The sequence below is a fragment of the Merops nubicus genome, unplaced genomic scaffold, assembly GCF_000691845.1.
Source record: "Merops nubicus isolate BGI_N331 unplaced genomic scaffold, ASM69184v1 scaffold11131, whole genome shotgun sequence".
NCBI lineage: Eukaryota > Metazoa > Chordata > Aves > Coraciiformes > Meropidae > Merops > Merops nubicus.
The window spans coordinates 2,747-29,501 of NW_008590301.1; the positions used below are offsets into that span (position 1 = coordinate 2,747).

General features: G+C 43.7%; 1 protein-coding gene across 1 annotated transcript; it reads left to right on the forward strand.

Annotated features, from left to right (window-relative positions):
* Positions 1–26,445, forward strand: NAA25 (N(alpha)-acetyltransferase 25, NatB auxiliary subunit). The gene is made up of 23 exons (XM_008949886.1): positions 1–81; positions 954–1,092; positions 3,010–3,128; positions 4,617–4,691; positions 5,383–5,490; positions 5,930–6,008; positions 6,500–6,611; positions 7,447–7,536; positions 7,901–8,070; positions 8,834–8,946; positions 11,856–12,063; positions 12,567–12,653; positions 14,085–14,265; positions 15,009–15,108; positions 18,850–19,001; positions 19,290–19,415; positions 19,721–19,964; positions 20,189–20,312; positions 20,684–20,749; positions 21,222–21,319; positions 21,504–21,614; positions 22,065–22,211; positions 24,996–26,445. The coding sequence occupies exons 1-23, from the start codon at positions 22–24 to the stop codon at positions 25,116–25,118; spliced, it is 2,832 nt and encodes a 943-aa protein (XP_008948134.1). The 5' UTR covers positions 1–21; the 3' UTR covers positions 25,119–26,445.
* The last annotated feature ends 310 nt before the right edge of the window (positions 26,446–26,755 follow it).

Here is a 26,755-nt window from a genome sequence, read left to right on the forward strand (position 1 = left end):
CTGGATAATGGCAATAATAAAATGGCCATCCAGCAAGCGGATAAACTGCTCAAAAAACACAAGGATCTTCACTGTGCAAAGGTAGGTGTGGCTGTGGCCCCTGGGGCTCCTGGCCATGACCTTAGTGTCTGTCACCTTCCAGAGACCAGCAGCTTTTCAGAGCCCTCAGGAGCACCTTGGGCTGTTCTGATTCACACAGCATCGAGCTTGCCTGAAAATTTGGACTGATCCTCTTAATGAGGTGCCTCTAATGACTAGATTGTAATTAGTTACACCCGAGGTAATTGCCTGTGTCCTTGTTGGAGCCACTGCCAGCAACCCTGGCACATGGGCTGTGCCTTAAAAATGCCTCTTCTAGACCTTAAACTGGGGTACCTGTCTGTAGTAATCCAGACCAAAACATTTCCTTGGGAGGCAGAGTCTTTAGTAAAGGTAATTTTGGAAACCTTTGCTCTTCTGCTTCTCGTTCACTGCCCTCCTTGCCCTGCCCTTATTGAAGGGAGAACAGTTCTGTTCCTTGTTTTCTGAACCTATCACTGTATTTCTACTTTTCTCTTTTCCCTGTGGGTTTTCCTCTAGGGTTGATGCCACTTCAATCTTTTGAAAGCTTCCCAAGCTGAAGCATGTGTTGTTGACCTGAATCTCCTTTGTGTCACTTCTCTCTGGCCAGTTACTGAAAGGAGAGGGGAAAGAAAAAATAGAATTGGCAGGACTGGTCAGTTTTCTGCCTTTAGGTGGGGAAAACCCAGTGGCAGGTGATGCCTTGGAGCACATCATTAGGAAATGCAGAGCCACGCTGCTTGATGCAGCTTGTGTTTGGATGTTTCCCTCTACAGGATTAGAAACTGAATAAAACCTGAAGCTCTGTAGAAGTAATGAGGTGGTTGGGTGAAGCTTCTGCTCCCCAGGAGGGAAGGTTTTCTCTAACAGCTGCCTCTGTGTTGTGTCCATAGGTTCTGAAGGCCATTGGCTTGCAGAGGACTGGCAGGCAGGACGAGGCGTACGCTCTGGCGCAAGAGGTGGCAGCACTGGAACCCACAGATGATAACTCCCTGCAGGCACTGACCATTCTGTACAGGGAAATGCACAGACGTAAGCTTTTTCCTTTGCCTCTCTCAAAAGTCATGATGTTCTTCCAGAAGTAGACCCACAGTTTTGTGGGAAACATGCAGAGTCCAAGCTTTGTGCATAGGCATGGTAAGACTCTTGGAGAACTTCAGGGGTGCCAGTCACAAGTGTGTCCAAGGCTCTGGTGATCACCATAAAGCAAAGAAGTTTATTTAGGCTCCATTTAGGCTCCTCTTGTTAACATTGTTGTGTGCACTGTTCCCAAATGAGTGGTGTGTGGTCACCCACCATGATCAGCCAGTGAGTTCAGTCTTAGTTTTGAATGAAAGCTCCTGGAATTTGTTGTCAGTACATGTGGCAGAGATGACAAATCACATGGGCTGTGGTTTGGGGTGTGCTTCATGCTGAGAGATTGTAGCTGGGGGGTTCAGGCCTCATGGAGCTGTGTGACAAGGAGGGAAATCTCCCCGTTTGATCACATGAGCTTTTTCTGTACAGTTCATTGTAGTGAGATGGTGTTTTATAAATACCATGTGGTGGATGTTTGAGTGATGGAGTAAAATCACTTGTGCCTTTCTGAAAGAAGCCAGACCTTGTATACTGCTTATCTACAGCTCTGAACAGTTGTTTCTGGCAGCTTTTTGTGGCTCTTGGTGCTGGTAGCAGCATTTACTGTTCAGTTCCTGGAGCAGTGAGAGTGGGGTGAACAACTTGTGTAGAAATGGATAGTTGGTACTGGTCTGCAGTTCAGGAATTCCTTTTGCTCTCCTAGTTCTATGGATGTGTGGAGTTAAAGCATCATTTCTTGAATAATATGAATTTTTTTTGTGTGCTTGTGATTTCAACATAAAGCCCTGAAAATTTTGAAGGCTTTTCTGTGATTCTAAACAACCTGAATAAGCATTAAGTTCAGTTTTCTAACTTTTAGGTTTATAACTCAGGAAGGAAATAGCAGCTGTTGGGGCACTTCCACTTTTGGTCCTGTGAGAAAATTGGAGTTAGGTGTTGAATGTGTGTGTTGAGGACACAAACTATGTCAACAACAAATTACAGTTAGTTTTTGAGTACTACACTGAGATAGGATTGTATGGAGAAAAAATCTGGAAGCCTGACAACATAAGAGTTTTTAATATTACTGTCCTTACTGTCCTAAGTATTTAGTCATGATACACTTGTTTAATAGAAGTATAGTGGGAAGTATTTTACTTGTTAAGAGTAATAAAAGAGGCAATTGGGAACAGGCTGTGACTAACATAAGTGAACCTGCAATAAGAGCAACTGATTTGATACTAGACTCTGAAAATGTTTTGATACATCATTTGCTCAGAGCAGTCCTTCTGCCAGGAGCAGAAATATTAATGCAGTTTAATGCTTCAATTGTATGGATTAAAAATCTGGAAGCCTGAAAATGTAAGAAAGTTTTTCATATTACACTGTCTTAAGTATTTAGTCATGATACACCTGTTTAATTAAAGTATAGTGTGAAGTATTTTACTTGTTAAGAGTAATAAAAGAGGCAATTGGGAACAGGCTGTGACTAACATAAGTGAACCTGCAATAAGAGCAACTGATTTGATACTAGACTCTGAAAATGTTTTGATACATAATTTGCTCAGAGCAGTCCTTCTGCCAGGAGCAGAAATATTAATGCAGTTTAATGCTTCAAAGTAGATTAACTTTGTTACAAAAAAGACTTGAGTGCTTTGGACAAGTTCAGTTGTTGCTGTTAAGTGTGTTTTGAGGTTGGTTTCTTTGGGTTTTTTAAGCACTTTTTTGACTATGGTTTACAGTGTTGGGGTCTTGGGGCAGAGTGTTCCCTTGATGTGGTTGGTGAGGGTAATCAGGTTGCTGCTCAGAGTATCACTGGTGCTATCTTTGGGGAGCTGTGCTTGAAAACTATTCCTAAATCTGTCTTAACTGAAGCATCTGGTTTTGGTCTAGCCGAACTGGTGACTAAACTTTATGAGGCAGCTGTGAAGAAGGTTCCCAACAGTGAAGAGTATCACTCTCATCTTTTTATGGCCTATGCCAGGGTTGGAGAATACAAAAAGATGCAACAGGTACGATCAACAGTTTGTGTTCCAGGCTTTTTAAGGTGTCTTTTTGTATATTTCTGACTGTTCATGCCTCATCATATACTAAGTAATGTTCCAGAAAGCAGAGCTGGGTTAATGCAGAAGTTATACTCTGTTAGTCTTTACAGAAAGACTCAAAAGACTGTTATTTAGGGGGTGGGTTACCTGAAGGCAAATGCTTTCCTTTCATGGGACAGGACAGCTGTGCCTTTTGTGTGTATATCTGCTCTGATAGAATACCTGGGTTATTTTGGGATGGTTTTATTGATATCAACAGGTGGCTGTGTACAAGGCAGTGTAATATAAAGCAATTCTCAAATAGATGGGAAACATGGACCAGAAGCTCTTGCTAAATCTTTTTCTAACTTTTTCTCCTTACTTTGCTGTTATTTTGGGAAGAATTCTCAGATAGAAAAAGATGTAGCAAGATCTTCTGGTCCATGTTTCCTAACTTTTTGTCCTTACTTTGCTGTTATTTTGGGAAGACAAATAGATGGGAAACATGGACCAGAAGCTCTTGCTAAATCTTTTTCTAACTTTTTCTCCTTACTTTGCTGTTATTTTGGGAAGAGTAATCTTGCCCGTGCTCTTATTCCTGGAATCTAACATAGCTAGGCTGGTACTGGTTGTAATTCAGTGAAGAGAAACTAAAAAGCACTTCCTTTAAGTACATCTTCCTTCTCAGAACTGTCTCATGCTGGTTAGGTTTGTTTTCATCCCTTCCAAATGAGGTGCCTGGAGAATGCCTATAAATGGAAGATTCTTTCCAAAGCATGCGCACTCACTCTTCTCTATAAAAAAGCACAAGAGCCAAGGAAATGAGCCCTAAACTCTCTCTCATTCCCACTGCATTAAGATTACTTCAATTTTCATACAAGTTTGGTTTAAATAACTAAAAGAATATGTTGAGCAGAAGTGTTATCCTCCATCATAGCCTAACTTGTATGCTGCCTGAGTTCAGCCTGTAGGCAAGGGCTGAGTTGTGTACATTAAATTACAAGACCCATAGGACAATCTAAACTTCAGAGGCATGACTGTGTGTTAATTCTACTCCTGTCTACAACCACAAGTGGCAAAAATGCCACAGAGGACAATATTTAACATTTATCTGATGTTTTGTATGTTTAAAATGCCATAGAAACATGTATCTGGTTAAGTTATGCAGACATTGTCAGGGTAGGATGTTCCAGACTGGCCTGTGCATTCAGCCTAAGGATTTAGAGATGCAAAGGGCATGTGGTGTGTTCCAGACTGGCCTGTGCATTCAACTTAAGGATTTAGAGATGCAAAGAGCATGTGGATGGTGACTGACTGGAGAGTGAAAAGGGCTCACAGGTTGATAAAAGCCTTCCCATCTAGCTGCTAATTCTGTTGCCTGCTGCCACCATTGCTGCTTAGTTTGTGTTGTCTGTCATGAGAGCTTATAAACGGGTACGTTTCAAGAATGGTGAAACTTTGTCTTGTATTTTTCAGGCTGGAATGGCACTTTATAAGATTGTACCCAAAAATCCTTACTATTTTTGGTCAGTGATGAGCCTGATTATGCAGGTATGTACAGCATTGCAAATGCCTTTGGCTTTCCCTGCAGGTATATTGCAAATACAGAAATGTGCTGAGTAAAAATATTAAAGGTTATTTTAAGTAAAATGTGTGTTTGAACTGTTTCTGTGTGCTGCTGGGAGAAGGATGGAGCCCTCCTTAAGCAGCATTTATTGATATGGTCCAAAATGAATGCTGCAGCATTTTTGTAACACAGCTTAATGGGTCTGCCTTAGCAGGTTCCTACTGCTTGATTAGTTCTCTCATTTGGATCAGTACCCTGCTGTCTTTTTAGTTAGAGAGCTAGTGAGTAAAACCTCAGACATCTGCAGCTCCTTTGGCAGAACCATTCCTCTCTGTAACTAGGTTATGAAGGCTCCAGGAGGAAGCAGATGAGAGCTCTGGGCTTAGCACATCTCTGAGACTGCAGAAGGTCTGCAGGAGTGGAGCACAGATGAGCTGTGCTGCTGTGGGTTGATTTCAGGCACTCATCAGACAGCTTGATGAAAATCAGCCATCAGTTGGCCAAATGGAAAATAACCCTGGGGCATTAATCACCTTCTCTAAAATACTGTGCCATGGAAGGCACAGATGTGTTCTTGCTACCTGTTATTTGCCCTGTGTTGTGTGCCTAGATGCAGGAGTCTCTGGGCAGTGTCATCAGTTGATGAGCTGTTGCAATAATTCTTCTCTTCCTCAGTCTATTTCAGCACAGGATGAAAACCTCTCAAAGACGATGTTCTTGCCACTAGCTGAGAGAATGGTGGAAAAAATGGTGAAAGAGGATAAGATTGAAGCTGAGGCTGAAGTAAGGCTTGCAGATGCTTTCAGCTTGATTTGAACATAATTGAGACAAGGAATGTACTGTTAAGTTGATTATTTTATGAATTTTCTAAGGTAATCAGCAGCGTTCTGGAAGTAAATGTAATGGGACAGAAAGAAAACCAAGAGCAAAGGGTTGAGAGGGATTTGGAATTGTGTGGCCAAGGAAATTTTTTGGCATTTGATTTGACTGATGAAGTGCTTGGGCTTGCTCCCTGGGAGGCCCCAAGAGAAACTTCAGGACTGAGAATGGAAAAAAAAAGACCTAAATTCCTGAATGTTGCACCCTCTGGGATGCTAAAGATAGCTCTGCAGGTCTGGCTATCTCCTGTTCTAATGACAGTAGCAGAAGCCACTTTATTTCTTGGCCCACCTGTGTATTGTTTGACTAGGAAAGTTCATTGCAGTCTAATCTTTCTTTTAAGGTTGAACTGTACTACATGATTCTGGAACGCTTGGGGAAGTATAAAGAAGCCCTGGATGTTGTGAGAGGAAAACTAGGAGGTAAGTTATTCTGGCAGGTAATAATCACATTTGTGTGGAGGACACAGCTGTTCTCCTTCACTTCAGACTTGTCCACAGGTTCCAAAATAACAGCCTGTGAGAAGCCTGACTCCTGGCACCAGATTGAGACATTGGTGCAGACTCTGGGGGTGCTCCTGTGCAAGCTGTTTTTACCCCCCTGCCCGTGGTATTTAAGCATTATTCAGTGATGGATTTTGCAGCAGTATGCTTAGCAGTAGTAAATTGATAGCATGCTAGTAAAAAATTCACAATATCCTATATTTTTGAGGAGTCTTTCTGCTGATTAAAATACCCTTGCAGTTTTAAGGAGCTGGAATATGAAGGTTCCCATAGGAAATCTGTCCTGGGAGGGCCTCTCTTCTGCTCTCTTACACTCAGCGTTTTGCATCCTGGGATATAATGAGAAGCTTTATGCAGAAAGTAGGGGAGGGAATTGATTAAATAAACTTGCCTGTCTGTTTTTAATGTAGAGAAGCTGACAAGTGAGCTCCAGAGCCGTGAGAACAAGTGCATGGCAATGTACAAGAAGCTGTGCAGGTGGCCAGAGTGCAACGCGCTGTCGAGGAGGCTGCTGCTGAAAAAGTGAGATGATATTTCTGAAGTCCTATTGGAAAAAAAAAAAAGGGAAGAAAAATTCCTGGCTAGCTGTAAATTGCCTTGTTTAGTGGCTTTTGTAAGTGGAGGTTAAAATAGAATGTCAGAGGAACTCAGAGCATTTCCAGACACTTGCAATCCAGATCCTGAGGAGAAGGGCAGTGGAATGGGACGGTCACGGGGAGGGTCGGTGTCAGGACAGCAGTTGCTTCTTTTTGAAGGCTGACTTTAGTGACACATTAATGTCACTTTGTTCACCTCCTTGTTTTTAAGGGCTGTGCTGATCATCCTGAATGATCATCCCATCATCAAAGTTCTAACTTTGATGGTGGGAGAGGAGGAGAACTGCATTTACCTTGAATTCTCTCACTTGGCCCAGACCTTCTCCTGGGAAATGCATGTAATGCTTTGAGCAGACGTGTCAGGGGAGAGCATACCAGGGTGGTCAAGTCTCCTCTTGGAACTGCCAGGAGACATTTTGTTGCTTGCTTTTTTGTATTTAGCTGGACCTTAAGATTAAGTATGTTAAACACAGGGGAGAAACTTCTGCTTTAGTATTTTGTGGGGATATTAATGAGCTCTGATTGGAATATAAATGTTGAGAGTTTGTAGCTTGCCTCAATTCTTTTTTAAATCCTTGAATATGCTTCCAAAAATTCAGGATGATGACTTTAAGATGTGGGATCTTTTCAGGGAGAAATGATTCTTATTGCAGCTGATTTTTCTGTAGTCCTTAAATTCAGCCTCTCCAAGGAATGCACTTTTAGAAGTTACTGTTTTGGCAAGTCCCTAAACTTCGTTCTGTGCCTGATTTTTGTTTCAGCTCAGATGATTGGCAGTTTTACATAACATACTTTGATTCAGTGTTTCAACTCATTGATGAATCCTGGACGCCTCCACCAGAAGAGGAACAGTAAGTCAACAGTTCTGCTCTGGATTTCTTTTTCTGTTGTGCCACAGCAAATTGTGTTCTTATATTCAGTACAGCACTGTCTGTGACTGAGAAGTCTTAGATGACTTCTTGACATCACATCCCAGATGATGTGTCTCCTTAACTTTGTTTTGGAGGCTGGCAGTAGTTTATTTGAATAAACATCTGTATAAATAGTGGCTTGTACACTATAGAACTCTTCCAGTTTGTATTTTTCATGATGATGGAGTTAGAGAATCCATCACACCGGGTTTCATTAAGACTATACTGGGAGTATGCTGAGCATGTTACCAATGCCCTAGCCATGGGAGAAATCTAAGAGCCTTTTGTCTGTTTATTTGCACAGCTCTTTGGAAGGAGAAGTACACTATTCAGTGGAGCAGGCTGTGGAGTTCATAGAAGAGAGGATAGCAGAGGAATCGAGGAGCTCCCGGCCACTTCGGGGACCATATTTGGCTAAACTGGAGCTGATAAGACGTTTGAGGAACAGAGGCTGTAATGATGAGTACAAACTAGGTAAGAGCCACTACCTGGGGGATGAGCTCATCTCTTGGAACACAAACCTGAAACAAACTCATTGCTCAGTCATTGAGTTTAATGCAGTGTCTGTTATGAAAATGTATGTGCTGTTCGCACGCAAAGAATTTGGGGAGTGGTGGAAGAGGAGCCTTGAAGAAAGGGAGGTGGTTCCTGACTGCTCCAGGGCTTGGGAAAGCAAGCAGGGGAGCTTTCAAAGGAGCTCTGGAGCTGGGAAGCATGTGGTCACTGACATCACAGCAAAAAGTGCATTCCTGACTGCTGCTGCTGTAGAAAGTGTAGAACTCTGGCTGGGTTTTCATTTTGGTGTTTTGGCAGTAGTACCAGGCTTTGCTTTTTAAAAACTTGCATTTAAAAATTGCATTTAGGGAACTGGTGAAGGAGAGAGTGGGATTAGAGCAACATCTGTGCTGCTTGCTAGTTCCTTTTGTATTTCCATCCAAATATAAGTTACTGTTAGATAAGCAGAGGCTGTGACTGCATGCCTGTTATGCTGAGTTCTTATCTGCCAGAGAAGCTTGAATGAAGCTCTTGGGGTGTTTTTTTTCTTTCATGTGTCCTTGGTTACCAAAGACATTGTGCCTCTGTTAAAATCTGAGTAGTGCACCTATCTGTTTTCTAAATGGCTGTGGAATCTTGAAGGGGAGGGAAAAAAAAAGGTTACCAAAGATTTCTCACAGTGATTTTACAGATTCAGCTTTTGATGGGGCATGTTAAAAAGATGAACTGGCCTCTCTCCTAGGTGATCCAGAAGAACTAATGTTTGAATACTTCAAAAAATTTGGGGACAAACCCTGCTGCTTTACTGATCTCAAAGTGTTTGTGGATCTCCTCCCATCCAGCCAATACACAAAGGTAAGGGAAGATAAAGAAGTGGTGGCAGGAACAGCAGCACTCGTCTGCATGCTGGTCCCTGATCTTAAAATACTTGTGGATCATGTTAAAAGACTGGAAAAATGAAAATGAAAAAAAAGACTGAAAAAATTTTTACCTTCTCTTTGAAATTCAGAAGACTTTGCACTGTAGAAAATGTAATGAACATCTGAATGCACTCAGCCATTTTATTCAGAGGATTTTTACTGAGACTAAAAACTGAGTTTGAGCCTGCAGAGTCTCAGATGGGATTCATTTGGCTTTTTTTATTTTGATTTCAGGGTGTCAGGGTGCTTTGAGGTGGTCTTGGCTGAATTCTTATATTGAAAATTAACAGCTTGTAATGCCAATGAAAGAGCCCAAGTGTGGGGAGGAGCAGCTGAGGGAGCTGGGGGTGCTGAGCCTGGAGAAAAGGAGGCTCAGGGGAGACCTTCTGGCTCTGTGCAGCTCCTGACAGGAGGTTGAAATGAGGTGGAGGTCAATCTCTTCTTCTAAGGGGCAAGCAACAGGGCAAGAGGAAACATCCTCAAGTTGCACCAGAGGGAGGTTTTAGGTTGGACTTGAGAAGAAACAATTTCTTGCCCTTGAGGGTTGCCCAGGGCTGTGCCAGGCTGCCCAGGGCAGTGGTGGAGTCCCCACCCCTGGAGGGGTTTCCAAGCTGTGGAGATGTGGTGTGAGGGACACGGGGCAGTGGGGACCTGGCAGTGCTGGGGGATGGTTGGACTGATGATGTGAAAGGTCTCTTCCAACCAGAACAATTCTGTGATTCTAAGACACAAGCTTGTGTTAATGGGGAAAACCTGCTGCCCCCTCAGAGGCAGGTGGGGTGTCCCAGAGCTGCTTTGCTTGGCACTGTGGCAGTGCTGAGGAGCAGAGATGTTGGTACTGATGAAGGGGTGTCTGAGAGACCTGTGGCAGCTTTTCCAGAATCCCTTTCTGAGATGAGCTCACTTTAACTGAAAAAAACTATTTGTGCAGAGTCATGAGCAGCTTGGGGAGTGACTTCAGCAGCTGGGAATCCTGTCACTCACCCCATTGTTCTTCCTAAGCCATTGTGTAAAATTTATCAGAGCTGGGGAGTGTTAGAGAATCCTGGATCAGCCCAAGGCTGTTGATAAAATGTAAACAAAATGTAGAGAGTGGTGACATTTTCTTAGCTTATTCAATTATTTTAAATCTTAGAATCATTAAGATTGGAAAAGACCTCCAAGATCATCAACCCAACACTACCATGACCACTAAACCATGTCCTCAAGTGCCACATCCACATAGGGTTTTTTTTGGTTGGTTTTTTTTGGTTTTTAACCCCTCCAGGGATGGTGACTCCAGCAGCTCTCTGGGCAGCCTGGGCCAAGGCCTCACCACTCTTGCAGTCAGTAAATTCTTCCCCATATCCAATGGGAACCTCTCCTGGTGCAACTTAAGCCCATTGCCTCTTGTCCTATCACTGGTTACCTGGGAGAAGAGACCAACCTCCCTTCAGGGAGTTGTAGAGAGTTGTTTAAACTATTTTAGTAGTAGTTTTGGCTACAGTTCTGTCACTCTGCTTGTAAAAACATGACTTAGGATAAATTCTCTAGAATTTTCTGATTGGCCTTAAAGCTGGTAGGGATTTAGTGGATCATTGACTACATCATATTGTGTCACACTGATGTTTTAGAAGGTCTGGCTGTCTGGGGGCTGTTGTCTCTGAAGCATGTGTCTGCAGCAGTTTAACTTGCTCAAGAAGACCTGTAGCTGAGGAGTTTTAGTGATGCTGAAGTGCTGAAGAGTTTTTGAAATCTGAAAGTTTGAGTTCCTTAAATCTAAGGCAATCTATAAATAATTTATTCTCTGTTCATGGCAAAAGATGCTGCAGGTTGTTGTGTCCCAGGTAAAGTAGAAGGGTCACACTGAGGCTATATGCACTTGGGGGGTCTTCTCTTTATTCAGATCTCTTAAAAAAAGAAAAGTTATGGTACAGTTCAGTAGCTGAGACTGTGGCAATCTTCCTGGGCCACTAGACACATGAGATAGTCCAAAAAATAATCATTGCTGTGTCAGTCTTGACTTCCTAGAGGTGAAAATTGGAGTATGCACACTAGTGATTCAGTTGACCTTGCTCAGCTTGGCAAAACCTGAAACTGAAAAGATTTGTCAACACAATCTTCATCAAAATCTCCTGGCAAGCTGGAGTTTGTGTGCATGGGACTGTGCTCCTCTGATCCAGCTGCCACACTTAACAGTTCCTGTGTGTCAAGGCCAAGTTCAGGAAAGCTGAATCCATTGGCTTTCCCTCAGTTTTGTCAGTGCTGTTGGATTTTGGGGCAGCAGGAAGCTGCTGGCCAGCTCTGACTGTTTTCAGAAGTCTGCTGCCTCCTGTTATAATTGTAAACAGTGTCATGCTGCTTTTCTTACAACTTAATTAAAAGAAGAAATCATTAATCAAAGATGAAGACCTCACTGAGTACAGTGCCTTAGTTCAGAGTTAGGAGAAAATGTGACAGCTACTACAAACCCACTCGTCCTAAGAGTGTACTGTGAAGCCTTTCAGTGACTAATTATTTTAATTGTCTGTGTTATTCCTGTGAGTGTTAACAGGTGCTTGAATTCCCTTGTGTGTCCGGGTGTTGGAAGCTTGCCTGTGATTTTTTTTCCCCTTCCATCTGTTCAATGGAACTCACTGAAAGCTATTGAGTGGAGCCAGAACTGTGTGCTCACCATCTCTCCAAAAAAAAAAAATACATTAAAATCAAAGTATTGGAGCCAGCTCTTCACCCACTGATTCCAGTGTGACATCAGGGTTGATGCTGCCATTTCCACCTTCCTCTTTTCTTTGTGGGAGGAAATGCCTTCTGCTGGCACAGTCCCAGCTGCCCTGCAGAATTTTGACAGCAGTGTTTCCCTTTCAGTTCATCAGTCAGCTGCTGGAAGTCATCCCCCTGTCAGCAGGAGCAGGGGGGGAGATGGCACTGCCAGCTGACATCAAAGCTCTGCAGCAGCATCTCTGCGTGGTGCAGCTCTCCAGGCTGCTGGGGATCTACCACGCCATGGAGAAGAAGCAGAAGCTGACTGTGATCAGGGAGCTGATGTTGAGATACCGCCACGGATTGGAGTTTGGTGAGAAAAGCCTTGAAAATACGTTGCAGTGGGTTTTTTTGGGAGCTTTTTCAGGAGGGTGGAAGAGCACAAACACGGGTGGCACCCGTCGTGCTGCTGGGTGATATTTTGTTGTCTCCTTTATGATTATATCCTTGGACATAGCTGAATTTGTTTCCTTTTAGTGTTTTTTAAATTTTCTAGTGTGTGTATTAAAGATAGATGAGACTTTTTCCAGGGTGGTTCAGGTGGTATGTTTATATGTTTCCAGAATCACCCATGCCTTTAAGCAAAGCTGGGTTGTGTCACTGGTGTTCACAGCACAAACAGACAGGCAGGAGTATTAATTAGTAAATCCTGCAGTTGGAGGAGAGCAGATGTCAGCACAGGAGGAAGTCTGGACTTTGTACATGGAGCTGTGGTGGTTGTCTGCCAGGGTGCTGTGTCGTTTGATAACGCTGCCAGAGAGAGAGAGCTGCTGATGCTGCTGTTAGTAATTCCAGGGTCATTTTTTATTTTTATAGGTAAATCATGTTTGAAAACTGAATTGCAGTTCTCAGATTATTACTGCCTGCTTGCTGTTCACCTGCTGCTCGATTTGTGGCTAGAAGGTATGTCCCTAGAATTGTCTTGCTCAATACCAGTGGATACCTGGTGTGGCTTGTTGGGTTTTTTTGTCAGTCTGAGGTATTTTAGGAGTCCCCTCTGTTCAGCTGGTGTTTGTTCTGAATCTCAGTGACCTGCACAGGGATTTAATTTTTGTGATGAGTTCTTTTAAGTCCTGGCAGAGCTTTGGTGACTCTCACAGCTCAGTGCTGGCTGTCTCCAGAAGCTTGTCACCTACATGGGGAATCAGAACCCTTCCTTCCCTTTGTCAGGAGCTCCCCTGACAACTCCTTTCTGATATCAGAGGTGCTTTGAGAGCATTTCTTTCCTTCCCTGACACACTTTGTCTCTTGGATCCTTTACTTCTAGACCTTCTGCTGAGATTTGTTTTGAGTATTCCTGTACTTCACATCTGCTCTGCCTGTTAGTCTCCTGATGCCACAGTCTCCAATGGTGGCTGTCTGCAGGCACTGTTTATAGTCATAGGATCACAGACTGGTTTGGGTTGGAAGGGACCTTCAAAGTCATCTCATCCAACCCCCTGCAGGGAGCAGGGACATCTGCAGCTAGAGCAGGGTGCTCAGAGCCCTGGCCAACCTCACCTGGGATGGTTCCAGGGATGGGGCAGCGACCACCTCTCTGGGCAGCCTGGGCCAGGGGCTCACTACCCTCAGCATCAAAAATTTCTTCTTTACATCTAATCTCAATCTTTCTCTTTCAGTTTAAACACATCCCCCCTTGTCCTGTCCCAGCAGGCCCTGCTCAAAAGTCTGTCTCCATCTTTCTGACAGGCCCTCTGAAGTCCTGAAAGTCTCCCTGGAACCTTCTCTTCCTTAGGCTGAACAAGCCCAACCTGGCATGGCCTCCCAGCAGAGCTGCTCCAGCCCTTCAGTGTAGTTTTTGGTTGTGCCTTTGTCTTTCCTAAAGAAGTTTTAGTCTTTAACCTGAGTAAATCCATCAGCAGGTTCCTGGCAGGTCACTGGTGGAGTGTGGTCTGCAGCCTGCTCTGGGTGACCCTGCTTTAGCAGCAGGTCTGGACAAGATGATCTCCAGAGGTCCCTTCCAACCCCACCATGCTGGGATTCTGGAACACTGCTTGAGAGCACTCTGTAGGTATAAGCTAGAAATGCTGAACAGGCCAGGACTCATCAGTGAAGGTCACTTCTGCAGTGGGTTTGTGTGAGGGCTGGACAGACCTCAGCTGGATATTCCCTCTGAAGAATTATTCCTCTGCCTTTCCCTCAGAGAGCAGCTGTAGTACTGGAGTGGGTGTTGTGGCCGGGGCAGCAGCGTGGCTGGTGAATGTCAACTACACGTTTAAATGGGGCCATTTTGAGAGGTGTGTGGCATGAGGAAGCTTCACTGCCAAAGTGAAGCAGGCTGGCAGTGTGGAGTGCCTCTCTGATCACACCTCTGTGTGCTTTCTTTGTCGCCAGGTGAAGAGACGGCTGTGTGGCAGTGCCTCACTCTCCTAGAAGAAGGGTTATCTCATAGTCCTTCTAATGCTCAGTTTAAATTGCTGCTCATTCGAATCTACTGCAGGCTTGGTGCATTTGAACCCGTTGCAGAGCTCTATTCCAGCCTTGATGCAAAACACATCCAGCACGACACCATCGGGTGGGTAGTATATACTGAGAATAATGTGTGTGGGGGGGGTGACCCTCCAGTGAGCAGCACTGAGATCTTCAGTTTCCTTTGCTGCCAAAAGTTAGCAAATGATCAGATTTTAATGTGGTGGTCTGTAAAAGTGATTTGGATTTACATGAGGCACATCTGAGGGATACACCCTTTCTTGTGGAGTGTCTTTCCCATGTGGTTTTCATCAGTTTGGGAGTATTAACTAAAGAGGATCTGAAAGAAATCTGTGAAGTGCATGTCTTGGTGGCAGTGGTAACTTGGTGCTCCAGCTTCTGTCATTGCTCAGCCAGGCTTGGGAAAACAAACACACCCAAGGGCAGTGCCCTGGGTAGGGTGTTTGTGGGTGTCAGATCAAGTAAAGCTCTTGCACGCTTCAGAAGGTGGATGGAGGATCTCCCAGCCCCAATGTCCTGTTTTTAAAAGATGAAGAATTTGTTCCCTTACTTTTAAAAGCCTAAAATTGAGCATGAATGTTGAATACCCTCTGTTACATCTCAAGACTTGTGCTGGAAGCCAGACTGTGCTGGTGTTGGGGGATCCAGCTGCATCTGAGGCTGGGGGTTCCCTGGGGTTGTGTGCTGCTGTTGGGGAATCCAGCTGCTTCTGAGGCTGGGGGTTCCCTGGGGTTGTGTGCTGGTGTTGGGGGGATCCAGCTGCATCTGAGGCTGGGGGTTCCCTGGGGTTGTGTGCTGGTGCTTGACTGGGGCTGTGTTGTCTTGCAGCTATCTCCTGACGCGCTACGCGGAGTCCCTGGGCCACTACGCTGCTGCCTCCCAATCCTGCAACTTTGCACTCAGGTTTTTCCACTCCAACCAGAAAGATGTAAGTTGAAAGAAACTTCTGTGTCTTTCTAAGAGAGCAGCCTGTCAGTGCTCTGTGTCAGGGCTTACAGAAATGTGGGGTTTGATAACGTGGAAACAGAGGAATAATACGTGCAACTCTGTAGTAAAGTTTTCCTCAACCTGTGTTTGCTCTTACAAGAATTTGTAACTTACTGTTGCATGGGGTTTTGCTTTAGTTTTCTGTTTCTGAAAGCCAGTTTTAATGCTCCTCAAACCCACCTATGGTTGTTTTTAAACAAATGGATTGTGGTGGTCTTTTTCAATGCAGTAGCTTGCTGATTCGTAACTGTACTTGTCAATAATCTCAGTTGCAAAGTACATTCTGGTACATGCACAGGGAAAATATCAGTTCTGTTTCAGAATTCCCCTGGAATCCATTAAAAATGGGCTGGGTAGGAGAACATTTGGGAGAACATAGGACAAGAGTGCAACACCTTTTTGAAGTTTTGATGGAAATACGTTGGGCAGCTAGGAGCAGAAATAGTCCAGAACTGTGGCAGGGAAGGGGGTGCATGTTGGGCTATCTCCAGAAAACCTGCAAGGCAGTCCCCATTCAGAGAGGTGGGAACATTTCCTGTGTATTTACATTTAACAGTTTGATCACTGTTGAGAGGTAGGTGAAGAAAGTTGTTTTTATTTCATAAGATATAGGTGCAATCAAACTGCAACAATTCCAGTCAGCCACTGGCCACTTTGGCTCCGAAGGCTCTTTCTGCACTCACAACTTGCTTTCCAACTATCCCAGCAACAGATAAAAGCACAGGATGTGTCTGTACTGAACAGTAAAGTTAGTAAGAGCAAAGTTCTGGTAAAAAAACTAAAAGTTAAAAAGCTAGTAAAGAGCAGGATGCAGAGAGGAGCACGTGGGTGGTATGGCAGGAGCTCGCTCTTGTCTGCTTCCCTCATTTGATGGCTGTTTAAGCTCTGATTCTACTTGTTTTGGATTCCTGGGGGCAGTGTTCTGTGCTGGTGTGAAGCCCTGGATCTAGACAGCTCTCTCCTATGTGACTGTTCTTGGTAGTGGTGGCTTTTTTTTCTTTTTTTTTTTTTAAATGAGTAACTTGTTCAATGTTGTTTCAACATCACTCGGTGGATGTTAATGAGAAGCTTGCTTGGAACCAACTCTCTGAAATCCTTGGGTGCTGGGTGCCAGGTGAAAAAAACACTGAAAAACTACTGGTTGTGGTTTGTTTGCTTGGGAGCAGTGTGTTGTAAACATCAAGAAATCATCTTTCCCTGGAAAACAATCTGAAGTAGCTTCAGGTGTGGTTACCATGGAAGAAGGTTTTGCTCTGGCATGAATGGTAAAGGTGCTTGCAGAAGAGAAGAGCTGATTGTCTCCAGCAGCCCAGCATCTCTACACACATGAAGACAGCTACATCCCAAGTGCTGTTGCCAGGAAAATGCTACTCAATTCATGTCCCAGAAACCCTGAAAAAACAGTGCCTGAGTGATTGGACCTGCCTCACTCTTACACCTTAAAGGGCTGAAATTGCAAGAGGGGCCAAAGTGGTGCAGTGTTATAAGAATTATGAGGAGAATTATAATTCTTCATGCTGCAAGATAAGGATGTGACTCTGGTACCTGCCTGGATCTTGTCTCATCTTGGAGACAGCATCACGACCAAAGGACTGTGAGCCATTGTTCATCACAGGCAGCCAAATCTCTTGTATGTTCTGGACCCTTCCAATGGTTATCACCTTCAGATTCTTTTAGCTGGGAGGTGCCTCAATGAGTGTACTCATTTGCAGATGGCAGGTGTCCTTTAAACCAGTGTAAAGCAAATGGCAGGAGGTGAAGGCTCAATTCTGGGTACTGCTCACCCAGGATGATGGCGTGACAAGAGTGGAGGTGAAAAAAGAGATTCCTTACCATAAGGCATGTCCCAGGTATCAAAGGTCAGAATCTGCTACCAGTTTCTGTGCTGCTGTGGCTCTGCTGGGGTTGCCTCTTCACACCCAGGGTCCTGCTACCAGCTTCCCATTCGAGTCCCAAAACAGCATCGAACTGCAGTGCTAAAGGAGGACTGGCCTTTAAAAGTTCCCTTTTTAGGTGATGCCAGGTGCTGCCAGCTCCTCTCTAGGCTGGTGTTTGAGGTAGCTGGAGTGTCTGCTAGAGCCCAGGGAACGTGTCGTGCAGCACGCTGCACGTGGGACTCTGCCCAGAACAGGAGGTGTGGGATGTGAACGAAGCATAAAAATATAGCTACTAATTCAGGCTGGTTGCTTTGGATAAATACATTTTCCTTCTGACTTGCTGAACTTAACACCCTGAAGTGAATCCTCTTTAGGAGTGTGTCCCATGAGTAACAGCCATCCAGGATGCTCTGCAGTCCTGACGTACTATTCCTGCTCTGGGAGAGGATGCCGAGGACAGAAAGAGAAGGCAGTATTGCTATCTCTGGCCAAAAATAAAAAAGCAGCTTTATCCTCCTCAAGCTAGCCCTCCTTTACACGTGCAGGCTCAGAAGTAATCTGTCTAACTGTCTTGTGTCCGTGCCTCTCTGATCTCTGCAGATCTGCAGGCCCAGCTCTCCAGCGTGCCCGGGGGGATTTATAGCCCGCGCCGCCGCAGGGGAATTAGCACCCATAGCCCAGGCCCCCAGCCTGACAGGGAGCTCTGCAAGGCTGTTTGGCACAGGGTATGTTGCTGAATGTTTGGCATATTTTTTTTCATACAGTGAAATAGTCAAATTTCTTAGGAAAAAGGAGACAGCTACGTGGAGGACCTTTCTTATTTTAAAGGGTGGCTTTCATCTGTCAGTGCTGGTTTCTAGGTGCTTTCCAGGCAGGCTGAGTCAGTACCATGTAGAGTTAACCAGGGGCCTTTTTTAGTGCTTCTCATCTTCAGTGTGTTTCATAATCTTGTTCAGAAGGAAATATATGATTTGCCAGAATTTCCCACTTGTGGAGTAATTCTGATGTGAAAAATAACAGCCATCTGTCTTGACTAGGAGCATAAATAGTTCACTCTGCCTCTGCAGTTAGAAATTTTCATTAATGTGGTGCTTGTTTGGGGCTCCTTCGTCATACAAATCTCCTTCTGGAGGTTGCTTGGACTGATGTGAAGTAATAGTTGTGTGCCTTGTATCTGCATTTCATCAGAGGGGAAGCAAACTGCCCCATGGATCCTGGCAGTTTCCTCTGGTGTTTAGATTGTACTGTAACATGTATACACTGTGTGATGATATCTTGTGATACTGTATTCAAAATCTAATAATAAAAAAAAGGAAAAAAACAATGTGTGGATAATTTTTTTTTAATCTGTTGTGTTGTGATGCACATCCAAGTCAGCTCCAGAAAATCAGGGATGTATTTATTTTGCCTGAAAGTACTTTCTAACAATGAAACAGTGATTTAATTATTGGAATAATAATTCAATTTCAAAAGGAAAAAAAGCCTTCCAAAATTATCTTTCCCCTCTGAGTACTTGCTGCTGTCACCACTGGGACTGACGTGATGTTTCTTAGTGTTGGTTTGGTTATTAAATTGTGCTGCCTGGTGGAGCATCTGGGCATTCTCAAATTCAAGTAGCAAAGCTGGGGTGACTTGGCCAAGCAAAAGTTCAAACCTCTTGAAGGGACTGAGGATGAGCCAGATTCTGTACCTCTGGGTTAACGAAAACCAGAGAACTGCAGTTCCTTGGCAGTCACCTCTTAAGCTCTGGTGGTTCTGAATTTATGGAAGTAACTAACCCAGAGATGGTGTGTGCTTTCTTCCAGACCTCAGAATATATCATTCAGGCCTACAAGTACGGGGCGTTTGAGAAGATCCCAGAGTTTATTGCCTTCAGGAACAGGCTGAACTCCTCCCTTCACTTCGCACAAGTTCGCACGGAGCGGATGTTGTTGGACCTCTTACTTGAAGCAAACATGTAAGTACAGAAGAGATAAGTGAAGCAAATGGCCCGTGTCCTGCCTGTGCACAAACCTCTGAGTGAGACTTTGAGCTGCACTTGCAGCTCTTTGGCAGAAACCTGCGAGCTACGTCTCTGTGCTTCTGAGCTCCTCACCCCTTCAGCATCCTGTCAGGGGCCTGGATGTGTCACATTTCTGGTGTCAGAAAAGCTGAAGAGTGGAGAGAATATGTTCTCTTAGCAAGCTGTCATTTCTATTTCCAGTGATAAAATGTTGCATTTAATATTGCCTCTTCCTATGTACAGATCAACCAGTTTAGAAGAAAGCATAAAGTCCATGAGTCTGAGCCCAGAGGAGGATGACATTCCGTGGAAAGATCTGCGTGACAACAGAGACCTGACAATCTTGTTTAACTGGGATCCCAAAGACAGGTGAGTAGAAATACCTCAGCTGCAGAGTCACACCTCCTTACAGCACACTGGCAAAGAAAATCCTTCCAGGGCAACTCCCATGCTTAAATGTTCTTTAAGGCTGGCTGACTGCAAGCTTAACAAGCATCATTCATCACTTCTAGCAGTGCTGCCTTTTTTTGCGTATTAATACAGCTCTCTGAGCTTCTGCCCACTCCTTCCTCTTCACTCTGTGAGAGCTTTGGGTTGGATTTTGTACCCCAGTGAAGCTTGCTGCTTTGCAGAACCAAAGCATTTGCCTGAAAACATGTGGTGCCTCTCTCTAGGGACATTTCTGAAGAACACAGGAAGCTCTCCCTGGAGGAAGAAACCATGTGGTTGCGAATCCGGTCTTTAACTTTGAGGCTAGTAAGTGGACTCCCAACTCTTAGTCACACTGTCCAACCAAAGAACTCTGAGAAGACTGCAGAGAACGGCGTCTCCTCCAGGATCGATACGATCCGCTCCCTGCTTCAGCAGCTGGAAGCAGCAGTGGATTCAGGGAAGAAGTTTCTAGAACAAAAAATCCAGGTACCCGTTAAGGAAAAAAAAAAGCTATCCCCAAATATTAAATGAACGGGAATGCACGTGGAGAAATGAACTGCATCTTGTAACCCCCAGCAGGCTGCAGAGGGCACTTAACTGACCCCGAGGTTGCAGTGTGTGACTCTGAGAGATGTGCCAGAGACAAACACTGTGTTCTGGATAAGGAAAAGCTGCAACACCTTTATCTTTTTCTTTTGCTTCTTGCCTAGTATCCTGTCCTTGGCCCTCCTCCTACCCGAATGGCTGGCTTCTTCAGCAATGGCAGCTGTCAGTGCCAGACTAGCTTGTTTTATCTTGTTAGTGATATTTATGAACTAGATACCAATGGCTTAGGTAAGTGTTTGAGGGCAGGGGCTTGACCAGATTGTCATGACATGGGGTGGGAGGGGGTGAGATGTGTCTCTGTTTAGTTTGGAAGCCACCAGGCGTTGGATAACGTGGGCCCAGGCTGTTCCTTGTGTGTTGATTTTTTTTTTTTGAGTGACATTAAGTGATCTGGGAGAGTGTGCTTTAATTTTATGTTTTATGTGGGTCCCTATTTTTGTACAGTGTATATGGATGTGAGATTTGAAAGCAGTTGTATTTGCTTTCAACTGCTATCACTAAATTACATTTAAATGTCTTCTGGTTTTCTGGAAGTAGAAAATACACAGATTTATAGTTTATAACTTCTCTTTTTCTTTTTTTTTTTTTTTTCCTTTCAGAAGATTCAGCAGAAATCCAGGAGAGGATAGGGAATAGTTTCAAGTCTTTAGTAGAACGACTAACAGGTAAATGGTAACTCAAGAACAAACACTGATAGCTAAGTTGGGGCTTCCTGGTGCTCTGAGTGAGTGTGCTGCAGGTATGGGGAGTGTGTGAAAGCATCTGCAGACCCCTTGGAGAGGTACCTGAGAACAAGGCTGAGCTTCCCCTTGGCTGGGCTGATGGTGAAGCTAATGCATGCCACAGAATGTGGTCATGTCTTCTCATTTTGCTACCCTGCAGCCTAGTCTTGGCAGCTGTTGGCTCCCTGGGACTTGGTCTGGGTGTGCTAATAAATGGTGTGGAGATACTGCTTGTAATGAAACAGTTCAGAGGAGACTTCAGAGCTGGACCTTCTCAAGAGGCTTTAGCCCAATTTATCATTAACTGCCTAGTGGTCAGGGCTGTAAGAGCTCTGCATGCTACACTGAGATACAGAAAACATGCATTGGAAGCTGATCTGTGCCATGAGTAAAGCTTCTCTTTTTTTCTTTTCAGACTTGTTCAGTAAATGTAAAGGTGATTTGATTGAAGTCAGAGATGGCACCTTGAAAACTCATCCAAACCTGTTAGAGAACCTAGTCTTCTTTGTTGAGGTATTTTTCTTTCCTTTGGAAACTAGAAATTTGGGAATACTTCAGGGTAGAAGTGTTGGGACTCGGGACACAGTGAAAGTTGTTCAGTCTCAGTTACTCATGAAAGCAGAGTTTTTTGTTCTTTGTTTTAACTACTTATCTATAGCTTTAGAAGCCTCATACCATCCTTGTACCTTTTTTCCAGACCATCTCCATTGCCCTGTGGGTATCAAGTTACTGTGACAGCGTCCTCAGACCTTTTAAATCCAACCTGCAGAAAAAGAAGAAGAAAAAAAAAGAAAGCAGTGTAGCTATGGTAAAGAAAATATTCCTTTTTCCTCCCCCACCCCAGATCCAACAGCATATTTATGCTGAAAGAAAAATCAGGAGAGATAACACTTTTAATAAACTGGTTTTTTTCATAAGCTGTGCTTTGTAGAGGCTGATGTAGGTTAGAGTTTACTCAGGACTGATTTCTGAAATTACTTTTGTATTTCAAATCAAATGGTGGTGTGCTGGATCTCTGCTGTCATGTGGCAGCTTTTTAATAGGAAATACAGATCAGGGTTTCACTGGCCTTCCTTGAGTGCACTGCAGCAAGTTTGATACCTGGTAGGCTCTGTCTGGGAGGGTAAATTATAATTTAGCACTGGGGGGAAGGACTAGAATGATAAGACACAGATAAAGAGTGAGCTATCTTATAGAATAGGTGTTTGAATAGGCATTAATATATGTTTATAAAATACAAATGTCTTTGTTTTTATAGCCACCTGTATTTACACATTTTCTGGACTATGTTACTGAACTACAGACATTAACTTCCAATGTAATAGATCACATCAAAGGGCTTGAAATAATTCTGACTGCACTAAAACTTGAAGAGCTGTCCCTCAAGGACACTCTGCTTCTACAGGTAAGAACTTGCATTGTTACCTGCATGCTCTGTGTGTTTGTGGGTGACTGAGAACAGCCTGTGTGTACATGCCTGTGGGTTACTTCACTGAAAGCTTCTTTTCACCAAAAAAGAGAACAAGCAAAAACCAGCAGTTGTGATGGACTTAATTGCTGTTAACCCAAGGTTAAGGGCCCAGGCTGCTAGAGCTTAGTTTTGGAGTGCTGAGTTAGGGTTTGGGGATTTTTAATAGTGACACAGTGACTTTGCCTGATCTGTCAGCTCCAGCTCACTGCACAAAATCCAGAGATATAAACTTGGGTATTTTTAAATAGTTTCAATTTTGTGAGGTGTGTTAGTGAAGAACTTCAGGTTTTAACATTATTTTGCTATCTGTGGTATGACTTATCCTATTTATTTCACACACCATAATGGATGCAAAATAGCTTATTCCAGGAAATATTTGAGATTTACCTACTGCTGATTAGTCACTTCCCTGGAAAGAATTACTTGATCTTTACAGAAAAGCAAGTAGCTGCTTCTCCCTCATGACTTATGGTGTGTGAAATAAGGATAATAGGATAATGGATGCAAAATAACTTATTCCAGGAAATATTTGAGATTTACCTACTGCTGATTAGTCACTTCCCTGGAAAGAATTACTTGATCTTTACAGAAAAGCAAGTAGCTGCTTCTCCCTCCCCCTCCTTAGCAAGGCACAGAAAACCAAAGGCAGGAGAAATAGGCATGGCATGTGCCAGACCCCCTGGCAAATTGAGATGTGAAGCATGGGCCTGATGAGGACACTTGGCTTTTTAAGCCATGGCAATCAGCTGAGAGTTAAACTTTGTAGTAGGCAGTTTAATGTTACTGTCCTGAGGGATCTTCTGACAGTTCCAGACTTACTATGAATGTGTTTATTTAAAACAGTGGTTGAAATCTTGAGAGTAGCTTTGAAATAGTGTCAAGAGTCCAGCTAAAAAGCCTAGAGGTGACTGAAGGCATGGAATTGGAATTTCCTTTATGGTGCTCTGGAAACATGGGTGGGGATAAAAGGTGCCATAATGTGGCAAAGTGGAGGAATAGGCATCATCTTTGATCCTGTCATCCATGAGATGATCATCTTATCCTGTTTATGGGCTCAAGTTGCACCAGGGGAGGTTTCAGTGGGTTATTAGGACGAATTTCTTCACTGACAGGGTGGTGAGGCATTGGAACAGGCTGCACAGGGATGTGGTGGAGTCACCATCCCTGGAGGGGTTCAAAAAACGTGTAGACATGGCACTTGAGGACATGGTTTAGTGGTGATGGTATTGCTGGTTTGATGGTTGGACTTGATGATGATCTTGGAGGTCTTTTCCAACCTTAATGGTTGTGATTCTGTCTTGGGGCTGGGGGAGTGTTGAGTTGTGCTCCTTCTCAAAGGAAGATTACAGATTCCAGGAGGAAGGATTGAGAGTGGAGTCACCTTCTCAGCAGTATTAGTTTAGGAGGTGGGAGAGACTGAGTCAGAGAAAGCACAGGCAGAAGCTGTCACCCAGGACCCCCACAAGTTCCATTTGGAGTCAGCACTGAAGACAAAACCAGGTCTCCAGTAGATTTATCTAGAGTGGGGAATGTGGCTTTTGGCAGGGCATTGGCTTTCAGGTTTGTCTAGACAGGAGATCTGAAGGCTTCCAAGTTGGATAAAGGTTTAAAAGCTGCACCCACCTAGTTCAGAGCTGTACTTCTGCCCACCCAAGCTGCTGTTAGCCAGCTGGGATTTCCTCAGTTAGAGCATCCTCTTTATTTCATAGCAAGTTACTTTAGTATTTCCCTCTTTTTGCTCTGAGGCTGATGCTGGGATTTCCTCAGAGCATCCTCTTTATTTCATAGCACGTTACTTTAATATTTCCCTCTTTTTGCTCTGAGGCTGATGTAGAAATATTGCAGCAAAACAACCAAATGAACAAAAAAATCCAACTAACCAAAACAAACTGCAAAAACTGATAGGAAGGAAATCCCTTAGACTGTACTTAATGCAAATCTGGATAAAACCTATCAAGTATGGTTTTTTTAGTATCAAAGAACCTTCACTTTAAATGAGACACTTTCAAGTGATCATTGATCTTGGTAATTTTTCGGGTTCCTCGCTGAGTCAGCAAATTCCTCCATCTTCTCTTTGATGTGAGGCATCAAATGGCTACAGAAGGCAGCTCTGAAAACGTGCCCGTTAGCACGTGGGTTTGAGCAGCAGCATCTGTGGGAGCTGGCAGGTTTTTTTTCCACATTTGTCCCTGATGTTTGCTGTTCTGTTTGCTGCTTGACAGCCTGCGTAGCCCTGCCCAGGCTCTGTTTGCAGCTCTGTGTTTGGAGCTAAAAGGTGTTTTTGGAAAAGCCCTCATGTTCCAGTGTTAGTAAAGCTTCAGGTGTGATGCTGGCAGCGTGTCAGCTGAACCTTGCCACTGCTGTGAGGTTTGCTTTGCTCAGGCTGTGCCTCAGAGGCTTCTCTGCTCGTTATCTGGCTGCAACAGGCATCCTGAGGAATGCTGACTGCAGTAAAATGCTGCATGCACTCCTGATGTCTGTTCAGCACAAGGACATTTCCAGAAGTTTTGAACTATTAATGCATTGCCAGCCCTGTCTGGGCAATATTGGTACCTGCAGGAGGCTCTGCTGCTTAGCCTGTGCTGCTGACATTCCCTCTGTAAAGCTGCACTGGGATCCTCCTGAATTTATCAGTGTTTGAGATGGTGGGGGAGGTTTTAACAGGAGGAATGAAACAGTTTCTGCAGAGTGAATTGATTTTTCTTTTGCGTTTTGCAGGAAGAAAAAAAGTTTACAAAGACTGTGCAAGGGAAGGTCCAGAGCAGTTACCATCACTCAGTTCAGGAAATTGGAGAGCTGCTGAAAAAGAGACTCGAGACCATTAAAAAACTAAAGATCTGAGCAATGCATCCTTGACAGACTCCACAGGGGAGTGACTCCAGAGTCCCAGACAGAAGAAGCAACATCCAGTATACCATCACTTTAATCCAGAACTTCCTCATAATGCATGAAGGACTTAAAATCATAAAACAATTTTTTTTTTTTTAGGTATTACAGATATATTGAGCTGATTTAAATTATTGTACATAAAGGAGAAGCAGGGACCCTTACCAGGGTTTGACCACTTTTTATACATGTTCATAAGTATATTGCAACAGGAGAAAATTAACTTTCTTCCCTTTTTGATCTCTAGAAACAACTGGAGATGGTCTTTAGAAGCAGCAATAGAAATCCAGTGTAAAGCATATATCTCAAAGGAGTTGTATTTTCATCACCATGCAGTGTTTATAATTTTTTGTATGGTCCTTGCCTTAGAAATGCAGAAATGGTAGATGCCTGCGTTGAGTGAAACGAGCCCGTTTTGGAGCTGCCTCTTTGGTCCACAAGCCCCCTGGTCCTGCCAGCTGCATCGGGTGAGGGTGCTGGGGAGCACCCTCCACATCCAGCCTCCCAGCACCCTGCGCCGGGCAGAGGTGAGGAGCTCCTGAGGAGAACTGCTGGAGGGGAGAGGTGCTGGAGGTGCACACACGGGTGGTTCTCACCTCTGGAAAAGCTGCAAACCCCACGAGGAGCAAACTGGGCCCTTCGCCTTTAGAGGAAGAGATGGGAATCCTTGTGTCAGAGAAAAAAAGACAAAAACCAGAGACCTTGTATATAAATCTGCAGTGAAGTCTGACGCTGTGGCCTGATTTCATGGCAGTTCAATGTAAAGCAGCAATCATCATGACTTTTTAAAAGTGTATTTAGATTACCGAAACTTTAAGACTTAAATATTTTAATAGAAATTAAATCCTATTGGCTTGGGTTTTAAGTTGGCAGAGGTAACCTTTGCTTCCGCTGTGGTATGAGGCTGAGAATCCTTTTTGTAACTGTATGCTTGCTTTTTGGCAGTTGATCTTTGATTATTCAAGTCCTAGTGCATTAGGCTTTCTGTTAGAAAGTGCAATCCCATCATCTGCTCCCACTGAAGCTGCAGCTCCATTGTTTTGTTTTTTATTTCATTTTAAAGTAATTCTGACTAAAATTAATAGAGGAAAAAAAAAGTTGTGTACCTGCAATACAAGGGACAGGTCAGACTTGACAGATTCCTGTTTTAAAGCAGCTAGTATCTGATGTCTATATTTAAAGAGAGCTGACAATCCTACCTTTGTTGTCATCTCTTCTGAGTATGTTTTGTTAGGAATGCTAGAATGTTGATGAGAGTATTTTTTTAAAATAAATTCCCTGTATAAAAAAAGAAGAGAAAAAAAACAAACACCAAACAGCACATAGCTGCTCTTGCTGGATTTTAGTTTTTGCTTTGCCCCATCCTGAAAGGAAAAGAAGAACATCTGCAGGTTGTCTAAATTGTAATGAATGTCCTGATGGTTTCATTGGAATGTCTGGTAAGTGCTCTGGGCTGGAGGATTACAAAATGTGTTAATTCTGGTTATTAGTAATTTTTTATCCTGGAAGAAGGAAGAAAAGAGAGAAAAAGGGAAAAAAAAAAAGGCGCTGAACTTTCTATGTTTTATAGAAATACCTTGAAATAAGGGTGT